The sequence below is a fragment of the Acipenser ruthenus genome, chromosome 37 (assembly GCF_902713425.1).
Source record: "Acipenser ruthenus chromosome 37, fAciRut3.2 maternal haplotype, whole genome shotgun sequence".
Taxonomy (NCBI): domain Eukaryota; kingdom Metazoa; phylum Chordata; class Actinopteri; order Acipenseriformes; family Acipenseridae; genus Acipenser; species Acipenser ruthenus.
This window is the reverse complement of record NC_081225.1, coordinates 9,119,721-9,146,032: the sequence shown is the minus strand read 5'-3', so window position 1 is coordinate 9,146,032 and position 26,312 is coordinate 9,119,721. Positions and strand designations below refer to the sequence as shown.

The 26,312-nt window shown below is 39.8% G+C and overlaps 1 protein-coding gene across 1 annotated transcript in view; it reads right to left on the bottom strand.

The window, feature by feature from the left end:
* The window catches only part of LOC131706799 (secreted frizzled-related protein 1-like), a 35,707-nt gene extending 9,728 nt beyond the window's left edge, over window positions 1–25,979 (bottom strand). The window contains exons 1-2 of the mRNA XM_059008574.1: window positions 25,099–25,979; window positions 14,209–14,286 (exon numbers count right to left, since the gene is read on the bottom strand). Of these exons, the coding sequence (XP_058864557.1) occupies window positions 14,209–14,286; window positions 25,099–25,639 (619 nt within the window). The 5' untranslated portion in view covers window positions 25,640–25,979. The remainder of the gene's footprint in view (window positions 1–14,208; window positions 14,287–25,098) is intronic.
* Between the last annotated feature and the right edge of the window lie 333 nt (window positions 25,980–26,312).

Sequence of the window (26,312 nt, the reverse complement as noted above, 5' to 3'; positions counted from 1 at the left end):
CGCATAGAGTGCAGGATGCGTCCTATAGTCTGGACGTCATCGGTTCGAGTCCAGGCTATTCCTTTGCCAACTGAGGACGGGAGCTCCCAGGGGGCAGTGCACAATGGGCCGAGCGCCGCCCGGGGGGAGGGAGGGTTAGGTCGGCCAGGGTGTCCTCGGCTCACCGTGCAGGCTTGCCTGTAAGCTGCCCAGGGCTGCATTGTCCTCCGACACTGTAGCTCTGGGTGGCTGCATGGTGAGTCTGCAGCATGTGAAAAAAGCAGGCGGCTAAAGGCACACGCTTCGGAGGACAGCATGTGTTCGTCTTCACCGCTCCCGAGTCAGCGCGGGGGTGGTAGCGGTGAGCTGAGATAAAAAAAATAATTGGACACTACTAAATTGGGGAGAAAATAACAAAAAAACTAAATTGGCGACTACTAAATTAAAAAAAATACTGGTTTTATTGGTTGTCTTTAGATCACTTCTCTGAAGAGCTTTAGGATGTAGGATAAGGATACATACACCATTTTCTATCGATTTCTCTAAACATGTAGCTGTGACAAACAGCTATTGCCAAAAGGTTTGCATCACCCTATAGAATGAACTCGTTTTGCTTCATAAAGTCGAATGAAACCTGCTGAATAACTTGACGTTAACATATTGAATTACATACCGCTTTGGGTTAATAACCATGGTGATTTCTGAATGGCAACACTTTTATTACAAGGCTATCCGGCAAAGTCTTGGCTGTCAAGCCCAGGATGATTATGAAAGCTATTTGTTCTGCTTGTCAGTCAAGCATGTTCCCTGGGTGGCTAATAACATGATTAGTTACAGGATCTTGACTGGAGAAGCCCACATCTGTCAGACCGAAGCAGGACACAAGGCTGTCAGTCCTTAAGTGGCAGGCTTGTAGGGTATCAGTAACAAGAGCTAAGACAGGCTGTTTAAGGAGAGTTGAGATTACATTAGGAGGGTGTCTGGTTTCCTCCCTCCCGGTTCTGTGTGTAGATGTCTGACGACACAAGCATCAAGGTGAAGGCAGGTAAACCAGCCCAAAACTAACATGTAAGTGATCTGTCCTCTGTCTCCCACTTTGGTATTTCTCTCCTTTGGAATGTTTCAAATTGCTTTCTGTCTGCTTTTCCTTCTTTTTTTTCTTTAAATTGCTTTTTATTTCCCTGAGTGCCTTTTGGTTTACTTTCATTCTCCATGCTTTGCTGAACCTTGTCAAAAGTTTTTTTTTTTTTTTTTTAAATGATAACTCAGTAGTCTGCATGGATTTTCACCAAAATTGGTTACTGACAAAAACAAACAAACAAAAAAAAAACAACTACCTAGCTCTGAAAACAGCACAGCTGTTCACATTACTTTGCCAAACGTATTGTGGATGTCTCTGTACAATTTTGCTGTTAAGCATGTCTGGGGTAAAGTGTGGATTTTCACTGTATAGAAAGTTTATTCTTCATTTTAATATACAATGTTAGAAACCTGGTAAAATGGTTACCATCAGAGAGTCCAGAACCAGAAAAATCCCATGAATGGGCAAGTTGCAAAACCTCGGGTCCATTTCTATCTATGGTTTATTTATATTACACCAGATTTGTTTAAAAGTTGTACATTTAGTAGCGCTGTACAAACCAATATTTCCATTATTTGGATCACGCTATCCACAGGTGAGGATCGTTTGCTGAAGAAACAGCTGCTTGGGTTTGTGTGGACTGCTGTTCTCCAGAGCAGCAATCATTAGGAACCCAAGCAACTGTTGCTGCACTTGTTTTACTTTGAATGGTATATCAGCCCAATCAGTACCAGGGACCCTCACCTTATTGTCAGCGCCTGAATTCTGTGGACAGCTTAATCCGAATAATAACATCTAGGTTTATTTATTTGTCCTGAAATACCAGCTCTCATTTGAATAAAACTATGTGGCTCACCCAAGCGTCAGATGAAAAGTTCACTACAAAGCCAGGCTTTCAAGCCAAATTTAACCTTCAGCTGCAATCTTTTTTTTTTTTTTCCCTGAATATTAATCTCTGTTCATTACTGCTTTTGACTGTGAATTGAACCCTTCGTTGACCCCTCAGCTCCTAGGAATTTTGTCTAATTAACCCTCCTAACGAAGGACTGACAACAGATTTGAAGCATTTGAAATGCGATTAAGTGTGGTTTACGCTTATTAAATTTTATCTGCTAAAGCAGTCTTGCCAGTGTTTCGCACCTCAAATCATGTTAGGGCTACAGAAAGCAGGAAAATGTACGTTGGCTAACTGTACATCCATTTTACTTTCCATAGAACAGAGGGCTTAACGTATTTAAGAAATTTTACCAGGGACCTTTGTAAAACATGCTAGGTTAAATAATCCCAGGCACCATGAATAGCAGTTATCACAGGTTTCATTTAGAAGAATCAATTGTAATTTTGTACCCATGTCGCCGGTGATCTGTCAAGTGTATTTTTTAGAATTCCACAAATATGTTACATAAGAACCCAAACAGCAGACAACGCTTTGGATTTCCCAGAATTCATCAGTGCAAAATTCTTCATGTGGCACTTGCTGTTATTATTTGCAACTCCAGATGTCAAGAAAGAATGATTAGCTAGCTACATGAAGTACAGCTATCACAGATTGGCTGCTGCATTGAGTTAGAAACTCTTCATTGACAGCTCAGTTGAAAGATTTTCATTTTAAAAGCAGCCGCGTACCTCAATCCTGTTGAATTTTACACTAAAACATAATTCCTTTGTGTCTGTTTACTTCATTCTTCATTGCTGACAGTTTGTTTGCATTCCCCAAAGGTAGTTTTAGCCAACCCCCCTTGAAACCTGCTTGACACTATGTTACTATGCAAGCCAAGCAGGCATGCTCCTGCAACTAGTGCAACAGTAGGAGGTTATAATAGAAATCTCCAAGCCGTTATAAGGACCACAGAAGGATCGCATCTAGTTGATATTTTCAACATCAACTTATAAGGCAATAAGCTTCTTAAATATATTAATATCTTTAAGGGTCACTATACATTTAATATATAGTGTTTAAACAATTGCAATGATGTGCTTTGACTGACACAAAGATAAGCTCACTTCTGCTTTCAATGAACTACCACGAAAGACTACGACACAGACCTGCCTGGGATGACAATTATTCTTAAAAGAATAATAAAAAAAAGCTGACAAAGGGCAAAGTAAAACCACCCAAGCACTTCCCTGCTTGCTTTGTTCTCTCTGTTCATACTTGTTAATTAAGCAGGCAGAACGACACCGACGTTTCTCAAGTATTAAAACGCACACATGGCTGGGATTAAAGAGTTATTCTCAGACTTCTGTTTTCTCAGTAGAGGTTTGGAGCTGGATTAGCAGTAAATGAAATCGGGATGAGCAGCTTTTATAATTAAGATGTCGTAAAAGAGGGTTAAAAAAAACTCAAGACGCTTTATCTTGAACTTTCTTTGTCCAGCTTCTTGCAGCTTAAAAGTGGGTGCCACCGCCACTAAACTCTTCTGATTTACTAAATAAGTAGATTCATGCACAGCATTTGGGACTTTTTCAAATGGTATTAACATTGCGGTTTGTGGAATAGAACAACTGTAATTATATGCAGGAATGAAATACTTGGTGCAATACAATGCCTGAAAGCTTCTAAAACAACCCCCAAAAAAGAAAAAAAATCTGACAGACAGGGATCAGTATGTATTCCAATACAATATTACCACAGCCGTGGAGTTACACCGCACAATAGACCAAAAAAAAGAAAACAGATGGTACTGGAGTAACATGATCTAATTATAATGATGTGGTTCTTACTCTCTCTAAAAAAAAAAAGGAAAATAAAAGAAAAAACGCATGTGTCAAACAAACAAATAAATGTAAAAAAAAACCCAAAAAAACTGCAAAGGAAGCCAAGACAACAGAAAACTAAATATGATGCCTTCTGCTCCCCCGCCACATTACAATGGTATGTAATATCTTAAGTAACAAGGTCCACTTTTGTTTCGATTTTGTGCATCTTACTGTCAGCACATGTTAACGTGAATGTGACTTGTGCGGTTTGCCATTGTCTTTATCACTTCAGACTGTTACTAAATGTTCCTGTGGATGACAATGCTAGTTGTGTGTCAGCATCTGTGTTGTATATAAACATGCAGGAGAATGCTTTCAAAGCGTTACCTCCTGTTTTGAATTTCTTCCAAAGTGCAGTATAATTCCACAACGCAACCAAGTTTCACAGATTCGTGACATGATGTAATACAAGTTCTAAAAACGTTTCAAGTTTGCTGAAAAGGAGGAATCAAAGACAGGGGGAAAAAAGAGTGAAAGAAGGGGGTCTTTGATCTTGCTTACCTGCTGGCCATATGCATGCCCCTTAGGGAAGGTTCTGAAAAGTGCTGGAGAAAGAAGAGGCCCCTGATAGCTGACAGTTCAAGTTTCACCTCAGGGTGCACACTGAAGCATTAGCGACCCCAGCCTGGAAAAGGCGGCTGGTATTGCTGCTGGCTGTGGCTTTATTACTTCCACAAGCTAGTGGAAAGCCAGCATGCTGGGTAACCTGAAACTCCCTGGGTTCACCGAACAGTGACACAGCCAATTAAATCAGTCTTCCGTTACTGCTAATTTGGGAGAATAAAAGAGCAATGGGGGAATTCATTTATACCAAAAAAAGGGTCACCTGCCCCACATTTCATTAGGAAATGTTGAAGGTAAGTCCCTCTGTGCTTGTGGAATTAGACAACCGATACCCCTGTCTGATTAATGCATTTTACTAGGCATATATTATTATTATTATTATTATTATTATTATTATTATTATTTTACTTTTTTTTTTTTATAATCGTAATAGAAAGTTTCCATGGTCAATTTCTATTTTAAATAGTACAATTACAATAGATGGCCACTAGCATCAAAGCTAAAGAATATGGGAAGAAGTCTCAGCTACCATGATCTTTTTTCTTCACACACACACACACACACACACACGCATCATTCAGTCCACATATTATTAATTTCCCTGATATTATAATTAAAAAACAACAACAACAACAAACATTGCTTCTGCACATACAGTCTGAATAGAGAGTTCATCTAGGGCCATGGCAGTTATTATAAAATAATTGTGCTGCTGGCAAATAAGCAGCAATGGGTTTATGAGAAGCGCTGTGTTACTGCAGGCGACGCATTCACGATCACCCTCCTGGAGAGCCACAGTGTTCCAATACAGCCTGTGGAATGTGCTGGCCTGGCTGGAGGCTCCCAGTGAACACCCTTGCAGAGTCTGCCAATCCAAGCCCACGCTCTCCACCTGCTGTAAAACCTATTCTCTATTCCCCAGGCTTGAGTTGGCGTTTATATGGGCTGCAGCTGAAGTGCATGTCATATTTCTGTCAGCAGGCCGCTGGCGTCTCTCGTTAAGAGCTGGCAAGGCCACTGAAAGGGCTGCCGATTGCCTCCCGACACTTCCACTGAAGCCGAAGTTAAGAAATTAGAAGGGTGTGGCGTGAAAGCTCTGAAAAGTACTTCTCTCATTTTTGTTTTTAAATATACAGTCAAGTTAAACACACACACCCACTACCAAAAGCATTTAACGTTCATAAAATTAATTCAAAGTTAGACATGTTGGGCATTTCAAGCCAAGCTTGTTTCTGTCAAAGCAGGCATATACTGTGTCCCAGGGGTTATAGCCAAGGACTGTGTGCCAAGAGATATTAGTTTTAGATCCTCTAGTCCAGTGGATTTGAACCTGTGGTACCTGTACCAGTACTGGTAAGTGACATGCTTGCAACTGGTACACACTGGCAGATCTTTATGAAGATATGATCAACCCTATACTCCCTTAATCGTAATGTATCAATCTGTACCACTGAATCACAGAGAAATGAGAAATTACGATGAGAGATATGAACTTTCAAATTTACTGATGGGGAACCAAAGCACTCTGTGTTGCTGATTCTGGTCAACTCTTGTCAAATTATTAGATGATGCCGTCACATTTTCAGTGAGAAAACCGGTTTGTAACGGGGTAGGTCTCTGTTTTACAGCAGCCGTTTAAGATTGCACAGGGTTACTGGTACACCTGGTGGTCCCAGCTGGAAACACTGGTACTTGAGATGAAAAAGTTGAAAACCACTGCCACAAATTTACCACACCTCGACAGCTTACTTAATACAGAACCAGGTAGCACACTCATGGCCTCTTAACACACAGAACTGTATCATGGAATCAAGATCTGGCTGTCTACACACACACTGTAACAAACTGGGACAAATATTAGATTTCTGAGGGATTTAATTTAGATTTAAAACATTACTGCCACTGCAGTTTGATGGCACAGCAGTAACTTTATATCTCACGCTGTAATGATGTTCCTCTGCAGTTTAAGTACACTCTGCTATTTTTGGTATCAATTTACAATTAATCCTTGCATTGCCATAGCTGTATATTCGTACACATTGACTCATACAAACTCGACACAGATCATTTCCTATGTCAGCATGCAGGGAGTACTGAGCATGTAAGCAACATAAAAAAGGAGAAGAGATACAGCCTGTTCTTGCCAAAAGATATTTATGCAAACGTGGTTATGCTGAGGATTAATTGCAGTGCTGGCTGGGTGGCTATCTTATTCACTTTTACAGCTTTGTTTTTGCAATGTACATACATTGCAAAAACTGTATGCTGCATTATTGAATTTTGGTTTGTCACACTTGTACTTTGCTTGAACAAAAGTTATTGTATTTCTTGCTCTTATTGTATTACTTGTATTGTAACACTTGAAATGTATTTGCTTACGATTGTAAGTCGCACTGGATAAGGGCGTCTGCTAAGAAATAAATAATAATAATAATAATAATACAGATATTTAAGATAAGAATAATTGGCAATTATACTCATGCCATTTCAAATGGGGATCAATTTGAATTACTGTACCATTAATACTCTCTGTTGTAGATTTAGGCTTAGGGGAGCTAATAAAGTACAGCTCCTCCTGTAAGTCACTTTACAGATCCGATATTTACTGCAATAATAACAATAATAATAATAATGCTCAGGGTCACACAGTGGCAGTCAGTGGCAGAGGTGGGATTTGAACCAGTGACTTTCTGGCTACAACCCCTGGCCTTTAACCACTGGACCACACTGCAATGACAATAATAAGCATTTACAGTCAGTGTCAGAACCTGTAGAAAGCACATTTTTAATGCCACACAGGAGATTTTTGCTTCCTTAAACCACCCATTGGGAACTCGTCCCAAACTGCTTTTGCATATTTATACAAGAAAAACAGCCAGCTGTCATTTTCTCCTCAACCCCTGCTGCTTTTACCAGTAGGAGGGCAATTCGTGGACAGCTAGGGGGGTGTCGTTAGATGTTATTAATCTGACTTAACCACAGAAGCCCCCCCCCCCAATGTTTAAAAGTGACAGGACCACTGTCCTTTAGACCTTGATGCCCTGGGCCTCCTGTGAGCCAAATGGCCAGACCCCCAACCGTCCAGAATAACGACCCGCTGATAAAATAGATTAAACATGGAGAAGCTGTCAAAACAGTGACCACTGTGGATGGAGGTGGGAGGAAATGTTTCAACTCCTACAGTCTCCAGCCAGACAAACTTTCTCCTCCTAGCTGTTTATTTACTTTAGACAGCCACCCCAGCTTTAGTGGTTTAAAGAGAGTGGGGAATCCAAAGTGCTTGTAAAGCTGATAAAACCGAGGGTTCACCCACAGTGAGTTATCTAGTTTAGAAATGTAAAAAGGTGGAAGCGAGCACTCAAGCAATTTGCAACTTTAATTTTGCAGCAGTTAGTGCACCAATATGCAGCATTTTGCCGTCTTAAAAGGTCTTGTGTTACATTTTTTATAACGTTTGGTTTTAAACTCAAACTCCTAAAGGTCACTTGTCTGAAAACCTCTCTATCTCGTGTGTGAAATGGCCTAAAATAATACCTTGTGTCTGACTGACAAGTATCAACAAATCTCTCAACTGTGAGATCACATAGGTCAACGGTAGGGAGACCAGCTAAATCTCTTTCTTTGGAACAAGTACGCAGGGACATAAAAACCTGCACCTCTTTACAGCCTTGCTTCAAGAGCATTTTCTTAAGCAGACGTGGTCAATGATTTAACGCAAAAGTTTTTGGGACAGACGTTACCCTTAAAAAAAAAAAATAGAAACGACACCTGTTGTGTTTGTACCAGATTGGTATTAATAGTAAATGATCAAGTTGCCATTAACAAAAAAACAAAAATACTGAAATAAAAGGATCATTGAACTTGAAAACCAATCAGAAGGCAGCCACGAGTTTCTCCAAATGGACTCCCTACCTAAATAGGGTCACATCTCCATCACTCAATGTTACTGCGCTTGTGTTGGGGGGGGGGGTTCAGTATTATAACCAGAGAACAAACCACAGTCTTGTAATCCACTGGTATGGCAGCCATTTGTAAAGACCCTTAAGTGTATTTCCATAACATGTCATTCTAACATCCTGGGCTCTTGCTCTGAGACACGGACAGTCCGAAAGTGTAAACACTTCAGGAATATTGCCGTTACGTATGACAGTTTCTGCAACGTATCCAAAGGCACAGGAGTGGGAACAGTATCTAGAAATGAAAACAACGTAAAGCAGCTGTCAACACGCGCTCGCCCCACACCGTGTTAGCTTGCCTGTTCATTTCTACACGCTTGTTGTCTCCCACGTTGCCTAAGCATCGAACCTGGCTCCGGACTGAGAAAAACAAGCCCGGTGGTCTCTGCGGCCTGTGAGGACAACGTGTCAGAGAGCCCTCACACAATTCAGCAAAAGAAAAGACGCTCACGAATAAAACAAAGAAAATGTAGGGATCAAAATCCCAAACACATTATTCAGCTGAGCAGATTCCAGACAGCAACGTGTGTTTTATTTAACCCCTCAAGGTAGACAAGGAATTGAGTAGCTGTTCAAACTGTTTCTTCTTAGCACTTGAGTGGCTGAAGTAACATGAGGAAAACGGACAATCTGGACGACCAGATCTAACCCGTCAGTACATTTTAAACCCTGTTCCGTACACCTTGTTGCAAAAATAAGAAAGTTTGCATCATTTTTATTTGTGGGGACACATCACCTATGTCCCTGGTACCTTAAAGGGTTAAATATTTGTGGACACTGACCATCTAGCAGCAATATGCTGGACATTGCTGCTGGTCTACTTCCCAGCTGCTTTAATTTCTAGGACAATCAGGACAATGTGGGGGTAGCTATAAGCTAATGCGATGCCTTGTCAGTGCCTAGCCTATGGTCTCAATTTACAAAAACGAATGCACGTTTTGCTAATGATCTAAGATGTAAACACATCATGAAATAATATGAATTTCAGAAATGAATACAGGTTTCCCCTTGAGTGCAGGGCGCCCACTGCACTTGCTGCAAGTTGTTTCAAATGTTTTTGTAACTTCAGACATGCGGCTGTTACATAAGCTTGATAAATCAAGCTCTCCATTGTGTTTTAACAAGCATATGACATTTTCTTTGAAGTAACCCCATTTCATGTTGCTGGTGCAAAGCACGTAATGGTTTAACTCAGTGTGGGGTGTCTTTAATTCCGATTTCCTCTCAACACTGGAGCAGCAGCTTCCACATCCCTATAACAAAAGAAAGATGCACCAGAAACGGCTGCTTCAAGACACAACACTAAATAAATTCCAGTTAAATCAACTGGCATTAACAGAAGGTCAAGGGGAATGCTCCAAATACATTTTAATCAACGACAACAACAACAAAATAAAATCACTGGATACTATACTGAACTGCAAATGGCTGGTTATTTTAAGAAAAATAAATTAATTTCCAGCTTAAATCTGTGCAAGATGTGTTACCCTGCAGCTTCCACAAGTTAATTGAAAGCAAAAGATTTTCCCTGGCATTCAAATTATTTCAGCTTAGACAAGAGAAATATAAACATGTTAAAGCATTAAAGCTGCTGAAATGGTTTTTATAGAGGATAATGTCAATAGGCCGTGTCGGACGCCAGATGCTTGATAAGTTATGAAGATTGTGAAATGCAAGTTATAACGCAAGGGCTTCCCGTTGTAAAAGTCACTTGTGCTCTGCCTTTCGGGTGAGACGTAGTTCTACGTGACTCTGCAGCTGATGCATAGTTCACACACCCTAGACTCTGTAAGTCGCCTTAGAGAAAGGCGTCTGCTAAATAAACAAATATTAATAAAATATACAAGTGTATATTGGTTTTGCCATGCTCACCTGTGGAATAACTACAGTGCCCCATGAACATTCAAAATGTATGCTCTCTCTCTCTCTCTCTCTCTCTCTCTCTCTCTCTCTCTCTCTCTATATATATATATATATATATATATATATTGTAATGATGGTGTCTTTCATGATCACAAATTAGAGACTGGTAACTAAGTGTGGTTCAAGAAGACTATTCAGGTGACAAATCCAGATTGACCCCCATTAGATTCTGTCCTAAACCCTCGCAAGTTAAACTTGTTTTTAGCGATTCCTCATCCAAAACCATGAAAACAGACTGAATCCCAACAACATTTTTATTTTCTTCTTCACAAAATGGTAACTTCCAGTGCAATGATCTGTTTATGCTACTTACTCTTATCACTTGACAAATTTGCATGAAACATTTTTAAACATTTGGGCAACCAAGCTTCAAATCCATTTGAAATAAATGAATAAAAGCTGGAAAGTTTCTGGAAACAGTTTGCATAAGGGCTGTTAAAACCTCATCAAAAAATGTGAAATATGTAAACTCTCGGTTTTCGTATTTGCATGAAGGGTTCAGCTGTGGTGCAGAAAAGCGTTTGCAACTGTGTAAATGTATTGCTGCATGCTGTGCACTAACAGGAAAATAATATCAAAACATGAGTACACAGATGTCAAGAAAGTTTAATAGAATCTAAAAAAAAAAAGATATACTGTATAAAACAAAAATGAAAGCAAGGAGAACAGAAATGCCATGTCTGAGATTCACGTCCCCTCTGGACCTGTGCGTTTACCCGTCCTTGAATATACAGCTGCTTGGACCCTGCTTCTACCCTTTACCCTTTTAGTAAGAAAACGTACCAGACCTACGTTCCTTCAACCCGTACGCACTGAGCTAAATCTTGTGCTGGCTGGATACTCTGGCCCGATGCCAATGAAACTGTCAGAAAGAATCTGGAAAATGGTACACCACAATCTCAGTGGTTTTGCAAAAGCTGGTTTTGTTGGCATCAAGCGCCAACCATCTTTCTGGTGCCAAAGGCTTATCGAATCGGAATCCTTAAGAAGTGGGTCAGAAACGCTTTCCAAAAAAGCAAAAAATAAAAAAGCCTCTGATAACCGAGCTTTATTTGTCAAAATCATTAGCAAAAAGAAGACAGCTAAGTATCACAAAAATAATGAAAATGATTCCTGAATAACCGCGGACTGCTTCTCCGAATTGGACACCCGAATCAGAAAGCTAAACCTGCCTGGATTTGTTTAGGCTCCTGGGTGTTAATGACAGAAAATCAAGACAGAACACAAGTCTTAATTAAACAAGTGTGCTGTTACAACAATATATAAATTAAAACAACAAATGAGAGACGTGTTTTTAAAGGCATTTTAATGGAAAATGGATAAAAAAAACAAGCTCAGATGTGTCTTACTAAACTTCTAGTAAAAACCAGGAATGGATCAAACTGCTATGCAATTGGGATCTTATTTCAATCTCTGTAATAGCACTGCAGACCGCCAGTATAGCACAGGGAAGATAAATTCTTGTTTGAGGCCAGGATATACCGCTGGGTTTGAAAAGATAAACAGGATGCTGCCAATGTGTTCCAAAATTAGAAGTTAGTTTAGTCTAGGAGCGCATAAGGGACAGATTTTCAGTCAGAAAAATTAATCCAATAGAACGAACGATATTTATTAAAGCATAGACAAGATAATACTACGTTATACATATTTTCATTACATCTTTGGCCTCGCCCTTCACCCATAATTTATTTTGCTGATAGTGGAGAGGCTGACTGTAGGCAAGCCATGGGCAGGGGGGCAGGAGACCTGCCCTCCCCCTTAGACGAAGCCAAAAAACAGGTGGAGGCTGGGGAGGAGGAGACACACAGCAGGGATGAATGGATGGAGGTAAGAAATAAACTCTGTTCTAGCTGATCATTGGATGTGTTGCTAATCGAATGAGATACAAGCCACATGACTAACGATGTCTGGTAACGGAGGCGCCTAATATGCTTGATGTTTACGTCTTTAAAAGTGAATTCCCTTATCTGAACCACCGCTTTGCTGAACTGATGTCTCCTTAGAACTTAATTTATAACCAGTTAGGACACATTTGTTCAGTACATTTACACAAAACAGAATTCAATTCTCGGAAGGACTGTAAGCTATACATCTCAGGACGGTGACAAGAACAACAGGGCCTCGGGTCACAGCAAGTGGATTCCCCAACTCTCTGAGATTAAAGGGTAGATAAGGTCCTTTTTATTTTATTGTGTTACATGTTCCCATGTGCTGCTACAACTGTTTAAGTAAGATGTGTGTATTGTTTTATTTTATTTTTTTTACATTTTGACCACTTTAAAAAAAAAAAAAAATTAATTGAATTCCCTGCCTCAAGATGGCTTCACATGTACCTGCATGGACCTCTCAGAACTACATTTCCTATCATCCTCCTGCTCACTGGTAAATCCTTCTCGGTTACATATGTGTGCAGGAGGATGATGGGAAATGTAGTTCTGAGAGGTCCATGCGGGTACATGTGAAGCCATCTTGAGGCAGGGAATGCAATTTAAAAATTTGGTTAAAAAGTAAAAATAAAAATTATTAAAACATGCTGTAGCTGAGGGTTACCAAAGCACACTCCCACTTAATCTAAAGTCATATTAATACAGCACATATCAAAGTGCTTTATCAGCCTTGGGAAATGACAGAAGGAGTAAAGAAGTCAAAAGGTGCTGAGACTACAGTAGGCCAACCGTGCACATAGCAACACTCTCCGTTCACACAGCTGTCAACAAGTGCAACTGTCTAGCCTGTTTGGATTTCAGGACTAGTTTGGGATGATTCTTTTTTTGTTGCAATGGAGAGCCAGAGCTGGGCTTAGACCAAATCACTGTGGAGAAGACTGGTGACCTGAGCAATGACATTTCCACCGTGAGCCATCCAGTGCACAGATAACAATCGCCAGCCTGTTTCAAAAGCGGAAAAAGCCGCAAGTGCTGTTTGGAATTAATCTGTTACAAGGAATTAACCCCTTAACCCCTGCAGCGCTGTCCGTCCCAGAACCCAGCAGTGAAAAAAAAACAAAAAAAAAAAACCTCAACAGCAAAATGTCATCAATCTACAAAGCCTTCACCATTTACCGTACAGATTAATGATAGTTTTGCATTCTTAACGAAGTTTTAGAAGAGTTGCCGGAAACGGTACGTTTTATATCCAGGAGGGACATACCGGGGGAATCGGAAATAGGCGATTCCAGAGGTACAGGGGTTAACGAAAGTGTGGGAAAGAGAGGGAGAAAGAGAGAGTGTTGGGAGTTCAGAACAAAGCTCTGTTTGATCCGGCTGTTAAAAATCACAGCTCGGTACAGAATCCTCCCAGTGTTTCAAGGTTCACCCCTCTCCTGTTGCAACACTAAGGGTTTAAATCACGGTCAAATCAATTCAAATAAATATTTTTACACAGTTGTGTGTGCCAGGCAGAAAAATCCAGCTTAAAGTCATATTTTTCCTTCGTCCGAATCAGATCAATATTTTTCAAAGCTGTCAGATATGGGGACCATGTGACTGGAATTCATCGTGTTCTTGCCAAAGTAAGGTTCATTAAAAGTTTGAATTGTATTAAATCCCTTCGGTTTTAAACTGGGGCCTTTTTTGTTTCAAGTAGTTATGCAGAATAAAAGTATGCATTGAGGGAAAAATGGAAGTCATAACCGTACACCATTATAGCTTGTATGGTTTCCAAAAGCTTCAACAAACATTTCTTGTGTAAAAAAAAAAAAGAATTAGTTTGATGTAGTTGCTTAACTTAGGGTATTTACCTCTGCCCTAGACAGGAATTTATATATATATATATATATATACACAGTATATAATATTTTGTTATTTTAAATATGGGCCAAAAAGTGACCAAGTATCTTACAGCATATGAAGGTCATTTCACTGCTGGCCAGGGATCCTTCTGAAAATAAAGAACTGAGTGGAATGCAAGTGGAGTAAATGAGAAGATTTATCGAGATTGCCTTACCGAACTCGCTGGCACACATGTGCTCCAGGATGACGTCTGTTTGCATTTCGTTGTCACATGGCGGGCAGATGCCAGAGTCTGCAAACAGAAAGAGGAGAGTTAGGAAAATAAAGACCAGAAGCAGGTGTTATCCCACCCCAGGTCTGTGCAACACCACTGGGACTGGATCCCTGGATGAAACCCAACACGGTACAATTCAACCCCTCCAGGGTCAGCAATCCTGGAAGTTGTATTTTGGTGTATCTAAATGTAACAAGGCAGAGGCTGGGCGTGAACCAGCGACCCACAATGTGTGTCTAAACTGCAATGCAAACGAGCAGGGCTCATCTGCAGCCATAGTTTTTGAGCTTTTAACCTCATCTCAGCAGTGTGGAGTAGTGGTTAGGGCTCTGGACTCTTGACCGGAGGGTCATGGGTTCAATCCCCGGTCGGGGACACTGCTGTTGTACCCTTGAGCAAGGTACTTTACCTAGATTGCTCCAGTAAAAAACCCAACTGTATAAATGGGTAATTGTATGTAAAAATAATGTGTTATCTTGTAACAATTGTAAGTCGCCCTGGATAAGGGCGTCTGCTAAGAAATAAATAATAATAATAATAATAATCTCATCTCACCAACAGGGGACTGGACATAATCTGTATTGGCACAACACTGCCCGTTACATAAACCTCTAAACGTTTGCTATACCAACTGTTGTCAAGGAGGGTCCTACTTTAGGAACATATTTATTCAGATGTTTCTTTGCTCTTTGAGTTTTCAGTTAAGGATTCAATATTCAGTTTACAAACTAGTGCTGAAGTGTTAAATCTGCATGCACAAAAATGCCTTAAACCCCTAAGTAATTTGAACTGTTTATTTTTGTTTGTTTTTTTGCCCAGAGTTGCCAATATCACATTAACATCAAAAGCAATCTGAAAAAAAAAGGAAATGGGAACATGATGTTTCATAATTTACGAACTTGACAATAAAATTACATCCCTCACCAAAACAAGATTCGAATACAAGACACACTGCCACCTGGTCAACTTGCACTTAAGAAAGGGTTGTGCTGTGCTTAACGCTAGCAAAACTGTAGCACTTCACTCTTAAAAAAAAAAAAAAAAAAACTAATAAGGTTTTCTGTGGAAGCATATGGTGGTTTGAATTTCGACAAGAAAATTACTTTTACTGCTATTACTTTCCCTTGACCCCCCCAAAGAGAACTGTAACTGTTTTGTACTGCAAGTCGCTTCAGTTTTTATTATCAGTGACATCTAAGCATTACACAACACTGCAGTATGTGATTTGTAGTTCTTATTATTGCTGCTGCAGTTTTGGATTACAATAAATGAATACTGTGATCATTTTAATATTATACTGCAACGTTCTGGAACATTACTCAGTTTTCAGGCCAACCTTACTCTGCCAATTAGCTAAAGCAGCAACTCCATATTAGCCAAACAAAAAGGTGAAAACAGTTTTAAAATGATCCTAATGAAGTTAACAAACCTCCCATGCACGCCTGTGCTCTTACAAATCTCCCTGTACAAACAGAGGAACTTTCAATCATATTGCCATAGATGCACGTTAATAAATGTGTGAACGGTCAAAGATCCTGTGACCTGACCTTGCTCTGGAAGGTGCCTTTCTTGATCGTTCATTATAATTAACTATAATTCCTGCCCACAGTAAACAAAACGATAAATAAATAAAACAGTGCTGTATGCTGTCTAGCTGGTTAGCCATTGGTCTGCGCACTCTGTTTATCTCGCGGGATGAACCGCACTCCTGCAATAACCCTGACACTTCTCTCCAAAAAAGCCCCTTGTCAAAAGGATTAGAGGGGTGGTTTGACAAGCCATCATTGTCTGTGGATGTGGCTCCATTTTTTTTTGTGTGTGGCATTTTTTGCAGGTTCTCTCTTTTTTTTTTAAAATAACTTTTAAAACCAACTAATATGCTGTTTTTATAGTTCTTAATGTTGCCTCCCCACTGAGCCTGCAAACTCGTTTTGCAAGTGTACAAACAAAAATAGCTGTTTCTTTTAAATAATTTAGTTTGGGTATTTTCACTCACAAACCTCAAATTAATAAAATATTAGAAAGTAAGTACAGAGAGGAGTTTCAAAGTCTGATCTCTCAATTTGCAGCTTAATGTTCTGTAAGAGAGTTGCACTGTCCAAGGCAGAGACATATCTATTGATGATTGTGTTCCTAACAAGTAAACAAGGTTTCCACAAAATATACTTTAAACTGTAAACATGGGAGATAAAGAATTTTGTAGAGCCGAAATGGGTTTCATAAAGTTTCATTATTCTCTAATGCAATAAATCAAAAATAAATAAATGTCGAACATTAAAAAAAAGAGAAAAAGAAAATTTGGCACCATTGCCTAAGATCTGTCTTCTATCAAGTTCAGGCCTACTATTTGGCAAACTTCATCTAAAAAATAAATTCTGGCAAAGGATCCAATAAATAAATGCATCTTTCAAAAACAAAGAGAAAAATTCAGCTGGAAAGCAATGCATCAGTTTTTAATGCGAATGCTTTACTGAGTCCCTGCAGGTGACTGCGTTTCAATGCTTTTGATATAACCAAGAGGAACCGGTTAGGATCTACAATGCTGGCGTTTGCCTGAACAGCTGTCTGCAGAGAATTGCCAGACCAGTCTTGCTGAGATACAGCTGATTCACTCGACTAAAGAAAGGAGGCCTCCCTTTAGCCCCCCTCCAGCTCCTACAATCAGGGTTTACAAAGAAACACAATGTAAAATACCGAGATGAGCTACAGTTCAATGGAGGGCTTAGCAAGCAGTGTGAGTTTGTTAAACGGGTTATTAGGGGCTGTAATTGTCACGGATTCTGGTTGCATTGTGATGTGGGTAACTAACAATCAGAAGCTTTAAGGGAAAGAATTGAACTATTTAGGCACAATCACGATCATTAGCAAGAGCACATTGTCCTTGTAGTCCGGGGATTAAGCAGAGAAGAGATGCCAGTTTTTAAATCCCAGCTCAGCCAAGTAGCCTTGAGATACAATTCGGCTGTCTACAAGAAATGTAAGTAAGGGTTAAAACTTAAGGCTTTCATTCCATGTCTGTTTTTGGAAAAAGGAAATTTGATACTTTCCCCCACGAAAATACAAAACCAACATGTTTTTTTTTTTTTTTTTGCCAAAGGTTGTACCCTCCCCCCATCAACTCCAAACAAAAGTTTCTATAGTAACCTGTTGCAGTCTGGAGATACCAAAATACAGCTACCAAAATACAGCTACCAGCGTCCCCCAAAGTCAGCTTGGGTTCTGAAGAAACGGGTTTACACTGACACAGAGTTTTGACTGTGCGTTTGTTTTTTTTTTAGGTTAAAAAATCTCCCAGGTGCACTAAAACGGGTTCATACGAACAAATAATTATTGAAGGCATCAATAAAACAAAAAATAAAAATAAACAAATAATGCCTTGGGTACAAAAAATAATAATAATTCGGGAAAACAATCTTCCTCGCAATTATCTCAAATCTGCTAATTAATGTTCATAGCACCAAATTTCCCCAGCTGGCCCTATACCCCATGCTGCCACACAGTGGCATCGGGGTTATCGAAGTACCACTGTTGATCAACCACAGCAGAAGAGAATTACTTACTAACTCATCTGGTACCTCCAATGTAATAGATACAACGTCAGTTAATGACAAAGAATTACTTGGTAGTACTGGCAATCTGTGTTTTTAAAAACAAAAACAAAACATGTATTATAGTGCGTTGTGTATGCAGCATGCAATTCAAGCCTGAGTTTTAAAGCTCAATAAACTGTGATAAACCAAAATCATTTTCTATGGGAGTTATTTAATCTGCTCCCCCCCAGGCTTTTTCTTCACACATTCTTAGTAGGCAATTTCAACAAAGAATTCCATCAAACGGAGATGCATTTTGAAGTGATTTGGCATGACGGCATCTGCTCAGACAGATAAGTGTTTATATTGTATATAAAGGATGATTTACTTAGAATTTTAAAATGCATGAATTCATTTGGTATTACCTGATACTAGATCTCATTAATCAATGTCAGCCTCGCAAGTCGAAGACAGGCTCCTCTGTCTGATGGTAAAGGTTCTATTACTCCTTATGAAAAACTTGGTCAGTCTGTTTTATTTGTGTTCTACCAACAGCGTCACTGCCATAAATGATTATGAATTCAGCCTATTATTTAACATGGGCTGCAAGCAATTACATGCATAATGTTTTATGAATAGGTTTAACATGTGCTTGACTAGTTTAAACAAAGACAAACATACTCACGTTGCACAGTTGCATGCTGCCAATAGGTATACGCTGTTAGGGCACAGTCGTTTTCAACTTTTTCACTATTGCAAAGAACAACATGTTGCTCAAAAGCATGTGTTTGCTATGCTACTGTTTCCTACTGGTATCACACAAGGAATTCAAAGGAGGCAAGATACCTTTAGAAGATCACGGAGAGGGAGGCTCATCTAGGTGGCATTCACCTCGTTATTATTGAAATATGGACTCCTCTGGAATTAATAGCTGATGGTTGTGGGAAAGAAGAACCTTGCAGAATATAACCCAACATAAAGCTGGCTCAAGGCTCAAGGTTCTTAAGCAATCAAATAATCATATGCTACCACTGTCATATGTTTGAACTATCCAATTACAAATTGGGACCCACAATTACTGAACGGATTAATTTAGGGCAGCAGTGTGGAGTAGTGGTTAGGGCTCTGGATTCCTGACCAGAGGGTCGTGGGTTCAATCCCCAGTGGGGGACACTGCTGCTGTACCCTTGAGCAAGGTACTTTACCTAGATTGCTCCAGTAAAAACCCAACTGTATAAATGGGGAATTGTATGTAAAAATAATGTGATATCTTGTAACAATTGTAAGTCTCCCTGGATAAGGGCGTCTGCTAAGAAATAAATAATAATTTAATAGGAAAAAAAGCATGCAATAGTCAAGTTACTAGCACTCATTATAAAGGGTTTGCTTCTATATATATATATTGTAAGATAGAGGGTTGTGAGAGACAGCAGGGAGGGGGTTAAAACCTCCCTGCGAGAGAAATGCACCTTTTTGTTTGATTGTTTCTGCTTTTTCAGTTAATCAGTTTTGTTAATTGTCTTATTGTTTTGTTTAATTGTTTTATTATTAATTATCATCCGCACCTGGGCGTTATTGTGAAGTTAGACCCAGGTGCGGGGTTTAAAAGGAGAGCAGGCAGTCTGCTCGGGGCTGTTAAGGAGAAGGAGGCAGAAGGGAGTGCTCTGCTTCCTGGCAGTCCGGAGATAAAAAGGTATAGTGCAAACCTGTGTGGTTAAGTTTTGGGGCAGGGAAACGGCTTAGCCGTCCTGTGGTAGTTAGGTTCCTGCGTGTGTAGTTAGTGCTCGTAAAGAGCTAGGTGTTTATTTTGTGTTTTGTTTTATTTTAAAACCTTTGCTGGAGAACGGCTTGTTTGTTGCACTAATCCAAAAAGTGGGTGTGATCTTTTCCAGAAAAGGAGGAATGAAATCATGAAATCCACAAATCCACCTGGACTTGGTGGCACTGGACAACTGATTTATGTGTGTCCGGACAGGTTTATACAAATTGTGATTTTGATTTGGTTTTAATTTGCAAGGGAAAAAAAAAAGAAATCAGAAGAGATCTATTAATTTTAGTGAAAATCTCCATTTGTGACCCCTGGTCCTTGTTTCTTTTTTTCAGGTTGAAAAAATCCCCTGGGTCGACATTGTCAATACCTTTTAGAATTCCGAATGCTTGAATGTGTGTTTCTCGTTTTCTTGTGTTGACTACAATTGCTTTTGAAAATAAATAAATAATAAGAAGAAGAAATAAATAATAATAATAACGCTCAGTTTTGAGGGGAGTCGAAATGTATTATTTTCTTCAGCTGCAGCTTAGCAATCAGCACATGTGTTTGAAGCTATTATAATATCCAGCCATGTTTTACAAGCGTAACATTTGAATACATACAGCGATGGCCAAACGTTTTGCACCACCCTATAGAATTAACTCATTTTGCTTCATAAAGTCGAATGGAACCTGCTTGAATAATGTTACGTTAACATATTGAATTACACACCGCTTTGGAGTTTTCCGTTTACTTAACGAAAAACTGACACAAATTGAAAAATGCGGCATTTCAAAATCTAACATGAAATATATTGTACTACTATTATGGCTTCCTTCCGGTGGACTTTTGCGATATCATTTTGCAGTTTCTTGGATTACATGATGTTAAAAAAAAATATCTAAATTATGTTTATATATATTTAATTATTATTATTATTTTATTATTATGTCTCAATCCTAAAATTCTAGGTGATGCAAAACTTTTCGCCATCGCTGCAGTTGTAGAAGTTCTAAAAAGGGTCTGATCTTGTTTCAGGATAAATCTTCCAGATGTACAGACACAGGTGGGCTCGTGGTTTTACGGTCCGAGGGGGCAAGCTATCATTCAACGGTTGACAGAACTTTGCTCGTGGCAAAACTTTTTCACTTTAATGGTTAGCAACATGCAATAACAGGTTTGAACGGATAGCAGGGACAGCATGTGGTCGGTCCGGTGTGGCAATCTTCAGGAAAGCTCGGGAAAAGGCTGCTGGAATATGATTACTACAGTGCTTTAAGAGACAGAAGAGAGATTTTCTTCCTGTAAAAGGGGTTTTCCTATCCATGAAATGGCATCAAGTTCCAGCACTTCCTTTCTCACAATTTTAGGACCAAACCTTATTGATATTTCAGAGCTACCCCCTTTCGAACTTTGTATCAACAGACTTGGTACTGGATACAAGCTTAAGAATGGTACAGATGGTGACACAGTGAAATTTGAAGAGATCCATGTTTTGTTTTGTTTTTTGTTTGTTTGGTTGGTTTTTTGGTCTTTCCTGTAAATGTTATTAATAGAAATCAATGGAATGTTTTACTTATTTATTTATATGGCTTTAAATATTTATTTTTAATATCTTACCTATGCAGCCAGACAGTCCTTGTGGCCCTTGAACTAAATCTACCAGTGAAACAGCTAAACTATGGAAGAATGTCACAGGCACCCCTGGAAGAGCCAGTAAAACTGACTGCGATTGTGGTAGAGTAGATCTTTAAAGCTTAATAAAACCTGAATATACAGCATTTGTAGCATGCGCAGGTGAAGGCAGCAGCAGGGCTGGTAGGTGACATAATCACACACGAAGACATAAGCCTGATATATGCTCCTTGCAAAGGAGCCAGTTCTTTAGTGCGAGAGGTCCCGGGTTCACGCCCGCCTTCCGCCTGTGTCTGGATCGCCTCGCCCTGTGTGATGCGCCTGCCTGCGTTAACCGAGATCGCTACACATTTCCACAAAATTGAATCTTCCATTTAAGCACCAAACTAAGTTTACAGGGAGTCCTTTATGTGAACCGGGCCAAATTAACATGATTCTTATAAAACGCTACCAAGTAATTTCATTCTATTGATTTAACTCTAGACTTAGACCCAGCCTTTGCCTAATCACTGATAACAGTTATTGGGAAATGGCGAAAATGCAATCCTGACAGGCAGCAGCTCACAATGGCAGTGCACAGATTAAGCTGTGAGTTGTGGCTGCTGGCAGGATTACAGATGCAAACTGCAAAGACCTCATCTTGTGAGGGACTCTGGAAATGAGCACTACTTGAGTCAGGAACTGACACCGCTCCTGTTTGTCTGTGCAGAAAGGTCAACCATATTTCACCCCGGTTATCTTGAAGGGAAGCTTCCCTGATTTATAAAAGTATGCCTTTTCACTTACAAAGGATCTTGTTACTGTCAGGGAGGGGGAGTGAAACAGCAATTTGTACTTTTTCCAAGCCCTGTGATATGAGAGCTGCATGTTAGTCGCTGTCATCCACATTCACAAGGCTAGCTGTCAGTACCAAAGTCTCTTTAATAGTCTTCCTGGCATTGAACGGGAATGAGAGTCAGATATAGTGGAAAAGGCAACATGACTAGACTGGAATCGAGTACAAAAATATATATTTTTAATCTTTCATTTGTTGTGTTAAACAGTTTGAGATGGTTATGTTAAAGTTACGTTAAACTTGAGTCAAAAGATAAAAGGGTCTATTTTTTTCTAAACAGAGGCAGATATTAAGACAGCCATCCGAATTCCCCCAGAAATTTACAAAATCTGGTGTCTTTTTTTTCCAAGTAATGTTAATAAGTGGGTCACAAAATCATCAGCAGGATCAAATTAGGGTTGGCAGTATTGGGCAGCAGTGTGGAGTAGTGGTTAGGTCTCTGTACTCTTAACCAGAGGGTTGGGGGTTCAATCCCAGGTCGGGGACACTGCTGCTGTACCCTTGAGCAAAGTGCTTTACCTAGATTGCTCCAGTAAAAACCCAAGTGGATAATTGTATGTAAAAATAATGTGATATCTTGTAACAATTGTAAGTCGCCCTGGATAAGGGCGTCTTCTAAGAAATAAATCATAATAATAAAATAATAATTTAGACTTGCCACTGTTTAGATCATTAAAATAGACCCCAATAGTGTATTTTGCATTAAATCCATCTTTTATTGGACAAACTAAAATCTAACCCAGGAATAGCATGTGAAAAGTTAATCCCCAGTGGGCGTATCAAACACGTTTACTACAATACACTATTTCGTTCACCTCTTTTATAACCAGTGAGTAAGTAAGTTAGGTATGACCTGAAACCATAGTGTGGTGCCAGCACTCATTAGATGCCTTTGGCTCCAGTAACAATATCTGCTAGTCAAGCTGGAAGACAATCTTTAAATCTCCTAAAGTAATTCAACTTTTGGGTTGTTTTTTTTTTTTTTTAAGGGCAGTTAATACACTCCTCTGCCTTTCAATGGATAAAGATGTTGTTCATATTTTTATGAATCAAATGTTACTGTAACAACCCTCTTCAGACGCGGATTGAGAAACGGAAATTCTTATCCACCGCAGCTAATCTACCGGATTTTTCCACCGTTGCTGAAAAAAAGATACGATTTTGAAACAAAACCTCCCCTGATCTTGATCCTGTTTGAGCGATTTTCGATCGCATCGTATTCAACTATTTTTTTTTTTGTTGTATCCTGGATAAACAGCGGAACGTACTGTTTAAGAGCTTCTGACCTGTGACAAATCCTTTACAGTGGAAGCATTAATTGAAGCTTTGTGTTTAGCTTTCTGCTTCAGTAGTTTTCCCCTGATTTAGGCATCTCCGAGTTCCAATTCAATGCAACCCATGCATGTTTGAACCTAATTCTTTCAATCTGCACTGATACATACAGCCTACCCTATCAGTTACACTCCCCCACATCCCCTCTACCCCCTTTTAGATTTTAAACTACAGTACACTCTCACTTACAGCAGGGGGTCAAACATGTATTGGAAATAAAACAGTAGATTATTGTTCTCACAAGCAAGGATTTCAAGTTAAAACAAATAAGTGGTTGTTATGTATAAAAATTCGATTATAGTATACAGGTAAACAGTCAAATGAAAAAGCTGGCCAACTACTAAAAAAATAAGACACTAAACCACCACAATTGCAACCTAATCTAAACCAGTCCACATGCAGTAAAATACCTGAAACGAGAGTTTAGGCTTCAGTCTTAACTCCCAGCTAATATACTGTATTTCTACATGAAGTTTCCCAGCTGGACTGGGTCGTTTTAACAATGTGTTGTTAAAAAATGCACATCTAAAATCTGGAAGAAAAAAAAAGATCTTCCAAATTCATGCTATTGCTACAGGGTCATCTGCCAGCATTGAAATCAAATGAATTACTATTCTAGGATTGATAAACAAACACACACTGAAACTCTGCCGGGTTTGCAATGCTAATGAACAGGCTTATCATACAAAACTGATGTGCAGTGTTGCGTTGCCAATACAGGATCATTTTACTTGGCAAAGACTTTTAGCCCACGGAAAATTACTTTTACAAGAAATAAAAAAATGATAATAAAAAAGCAAGCTGCCAAGGCAGAAAAAAAACACTCCAGAAGTGATGCATTTTGGTAAGCATGTAAAAAGAGATTGCAACGAGGGGATTGTGGTTCTTCGGTTCTTTCACCACTCCCAGGAGGCTAATCAAGGAACACTAAAAGCGTATCAATGGGATCAAAATTAGGGATGCAACATCAGAAGATTCAGAAAGCCTCCATGGGTATACACTAAAGTCATTTTTTAAAGACAATGCATGCTTTTCATTTCCGAACGGCAGTGTTGAGAAAGGACTTGTTTAATACAACCTATTGCCGGACTCAGAACTTAAACGGTCTTTTGGAAACAATACCGGTAACTCTTTAAACTCTGTTTGCCTTGGGCTGTAAAGCAGACGTATCTAGGTTTCAAGCATGTGTAAAAGAGAGAGAAAAAAAGCAAGAGCTTGGCTACAAAATGGGTTTACGACTTTATTTAGGCAACTAAATGACTCCCATGTCAGGGGGCAAAAAGTGGTCACATACCAAAGGCATGCTGTTCCTGACCTAAACCAGACCTCAAAACTGCTTTAAAAAAAATCATGATGTAGGTGCTAAAACTAACAACTTAGCAATACAGCACTACGCATCCACCACAGAACTGATCATTCATTATAAGCTTACTCAGGGCAGGAATGTTATAACAAAGTTTATGAGGTATACCATAGCCAAGAGTAGTAAAGCATAGTAAAAATTGGACAGGCAAGCAATGTAAATACTGAAGCGTGGTAAATCATTGCAAAATGGTTAACTGTAATAATTATATTAGGATAAATGTACAGTACAATATAAATATGGTATAAGCATGCACAATGACTGTGCAAATGGTTAACTTTAATATGGTAAAAAAAAAACACTGCTCAGAAATTGACTGCATCTCTAAACAAGACAGAATTACAAACTGACTGACTTTTTCCAATTTAAAAAAACTCTCCCATACCTTGCGTCTTGGTGGTCTCCGTGGCATTGGCGGGGCTCATGGCGATGCAGACGTCGTCCTGTGGGAACTTCTCGCAGGTGAGCATCTCGGGCCAGGGGAAGCCAAACGCCTCCATAATGGGGGTGCACCCGTCTCGCACTGCCTCGCACAGCCAGCGGCACGGGTAGATGGGCCGATCCAGGCAGACTGGCGCAAACAGGGAGCACAGGAACACCTGGGTGCCCGGGTGGCAGTTCTTGTGGACCAGGGGCACCCAGCTGCCTGCCTGCTGCCTCACCTCAGCCATGGTCTCGTGCTCCAGAAGGTTGGGCAGCAGCATCTGCTGGTAGCCCACGTTGTGGCACAGCCTCAGGTCGTCTGGGATGTCCACGCACTGCGGCTGCTTGCCATAGATGCGCCCGCCGGTGTACAGGTCAGACTGCCAGCTGAGGTACTCGTACTCTGTGGCCCGACAGCAAGAAAGCAGGGCGAGGGTTAAAGCAAAGAGTGCTGGCATGGAACTCCAGAGGCACCTGGGGGTGAAGCACAGCAGCCTCCTCATTCTGCGGTTAAAGTCCAGCTTCCTTCTAACTTAGAAAAAGAAAAGTTGTCTTCTATCTTTTTTAAATGTTACAAAGCTCAATAAAATTAATTTCAGTTGCCCAAAACAAAAAGGTCAGACTCCAGTTGCTGAACTCTGTTGATGTACTTTCATATGAATATGTATAGATATATAATTTATATAAATAGCCTAATTTCCTCCCATACACAGCTTTGCACTTAGCACTAACTCTTCCTAAAAATCCATAGCATTCAAGCTAAGGTTGTTTTACCACTGCTGCTGCTGCTGCTGCTACTGAGTCATACTACTACCACACCAGCTAGCATTACTGAGAATGCACACTCTTCAAGTTTGAGTGGAGAATGTGAAGTGCAGAGCAGCCAATCAGAGAACAGCTGTCCCTTTTGGCACTCAAATGCCAATCATGAACCTCAATTAGCCAATCGGCATGTTGGGGCTTGACAATGGCAACATAATGTTCCAACCCACACTACTTTCTTTCCAAATGAATTACCTGATTCCTGTGGGAGATCTGAGTTTTTTAAAAGGTGCTTTTGTTTCATTCTCCTCTTATGCGCCAAGCCTAAAGTCCTTCTAAGAGCAATACATAAAAGGCTCAAGGCTGCTTAACTCGCAGCAAGCTTGCTCTCCAGGTCTGTACTGAATTGAAAGT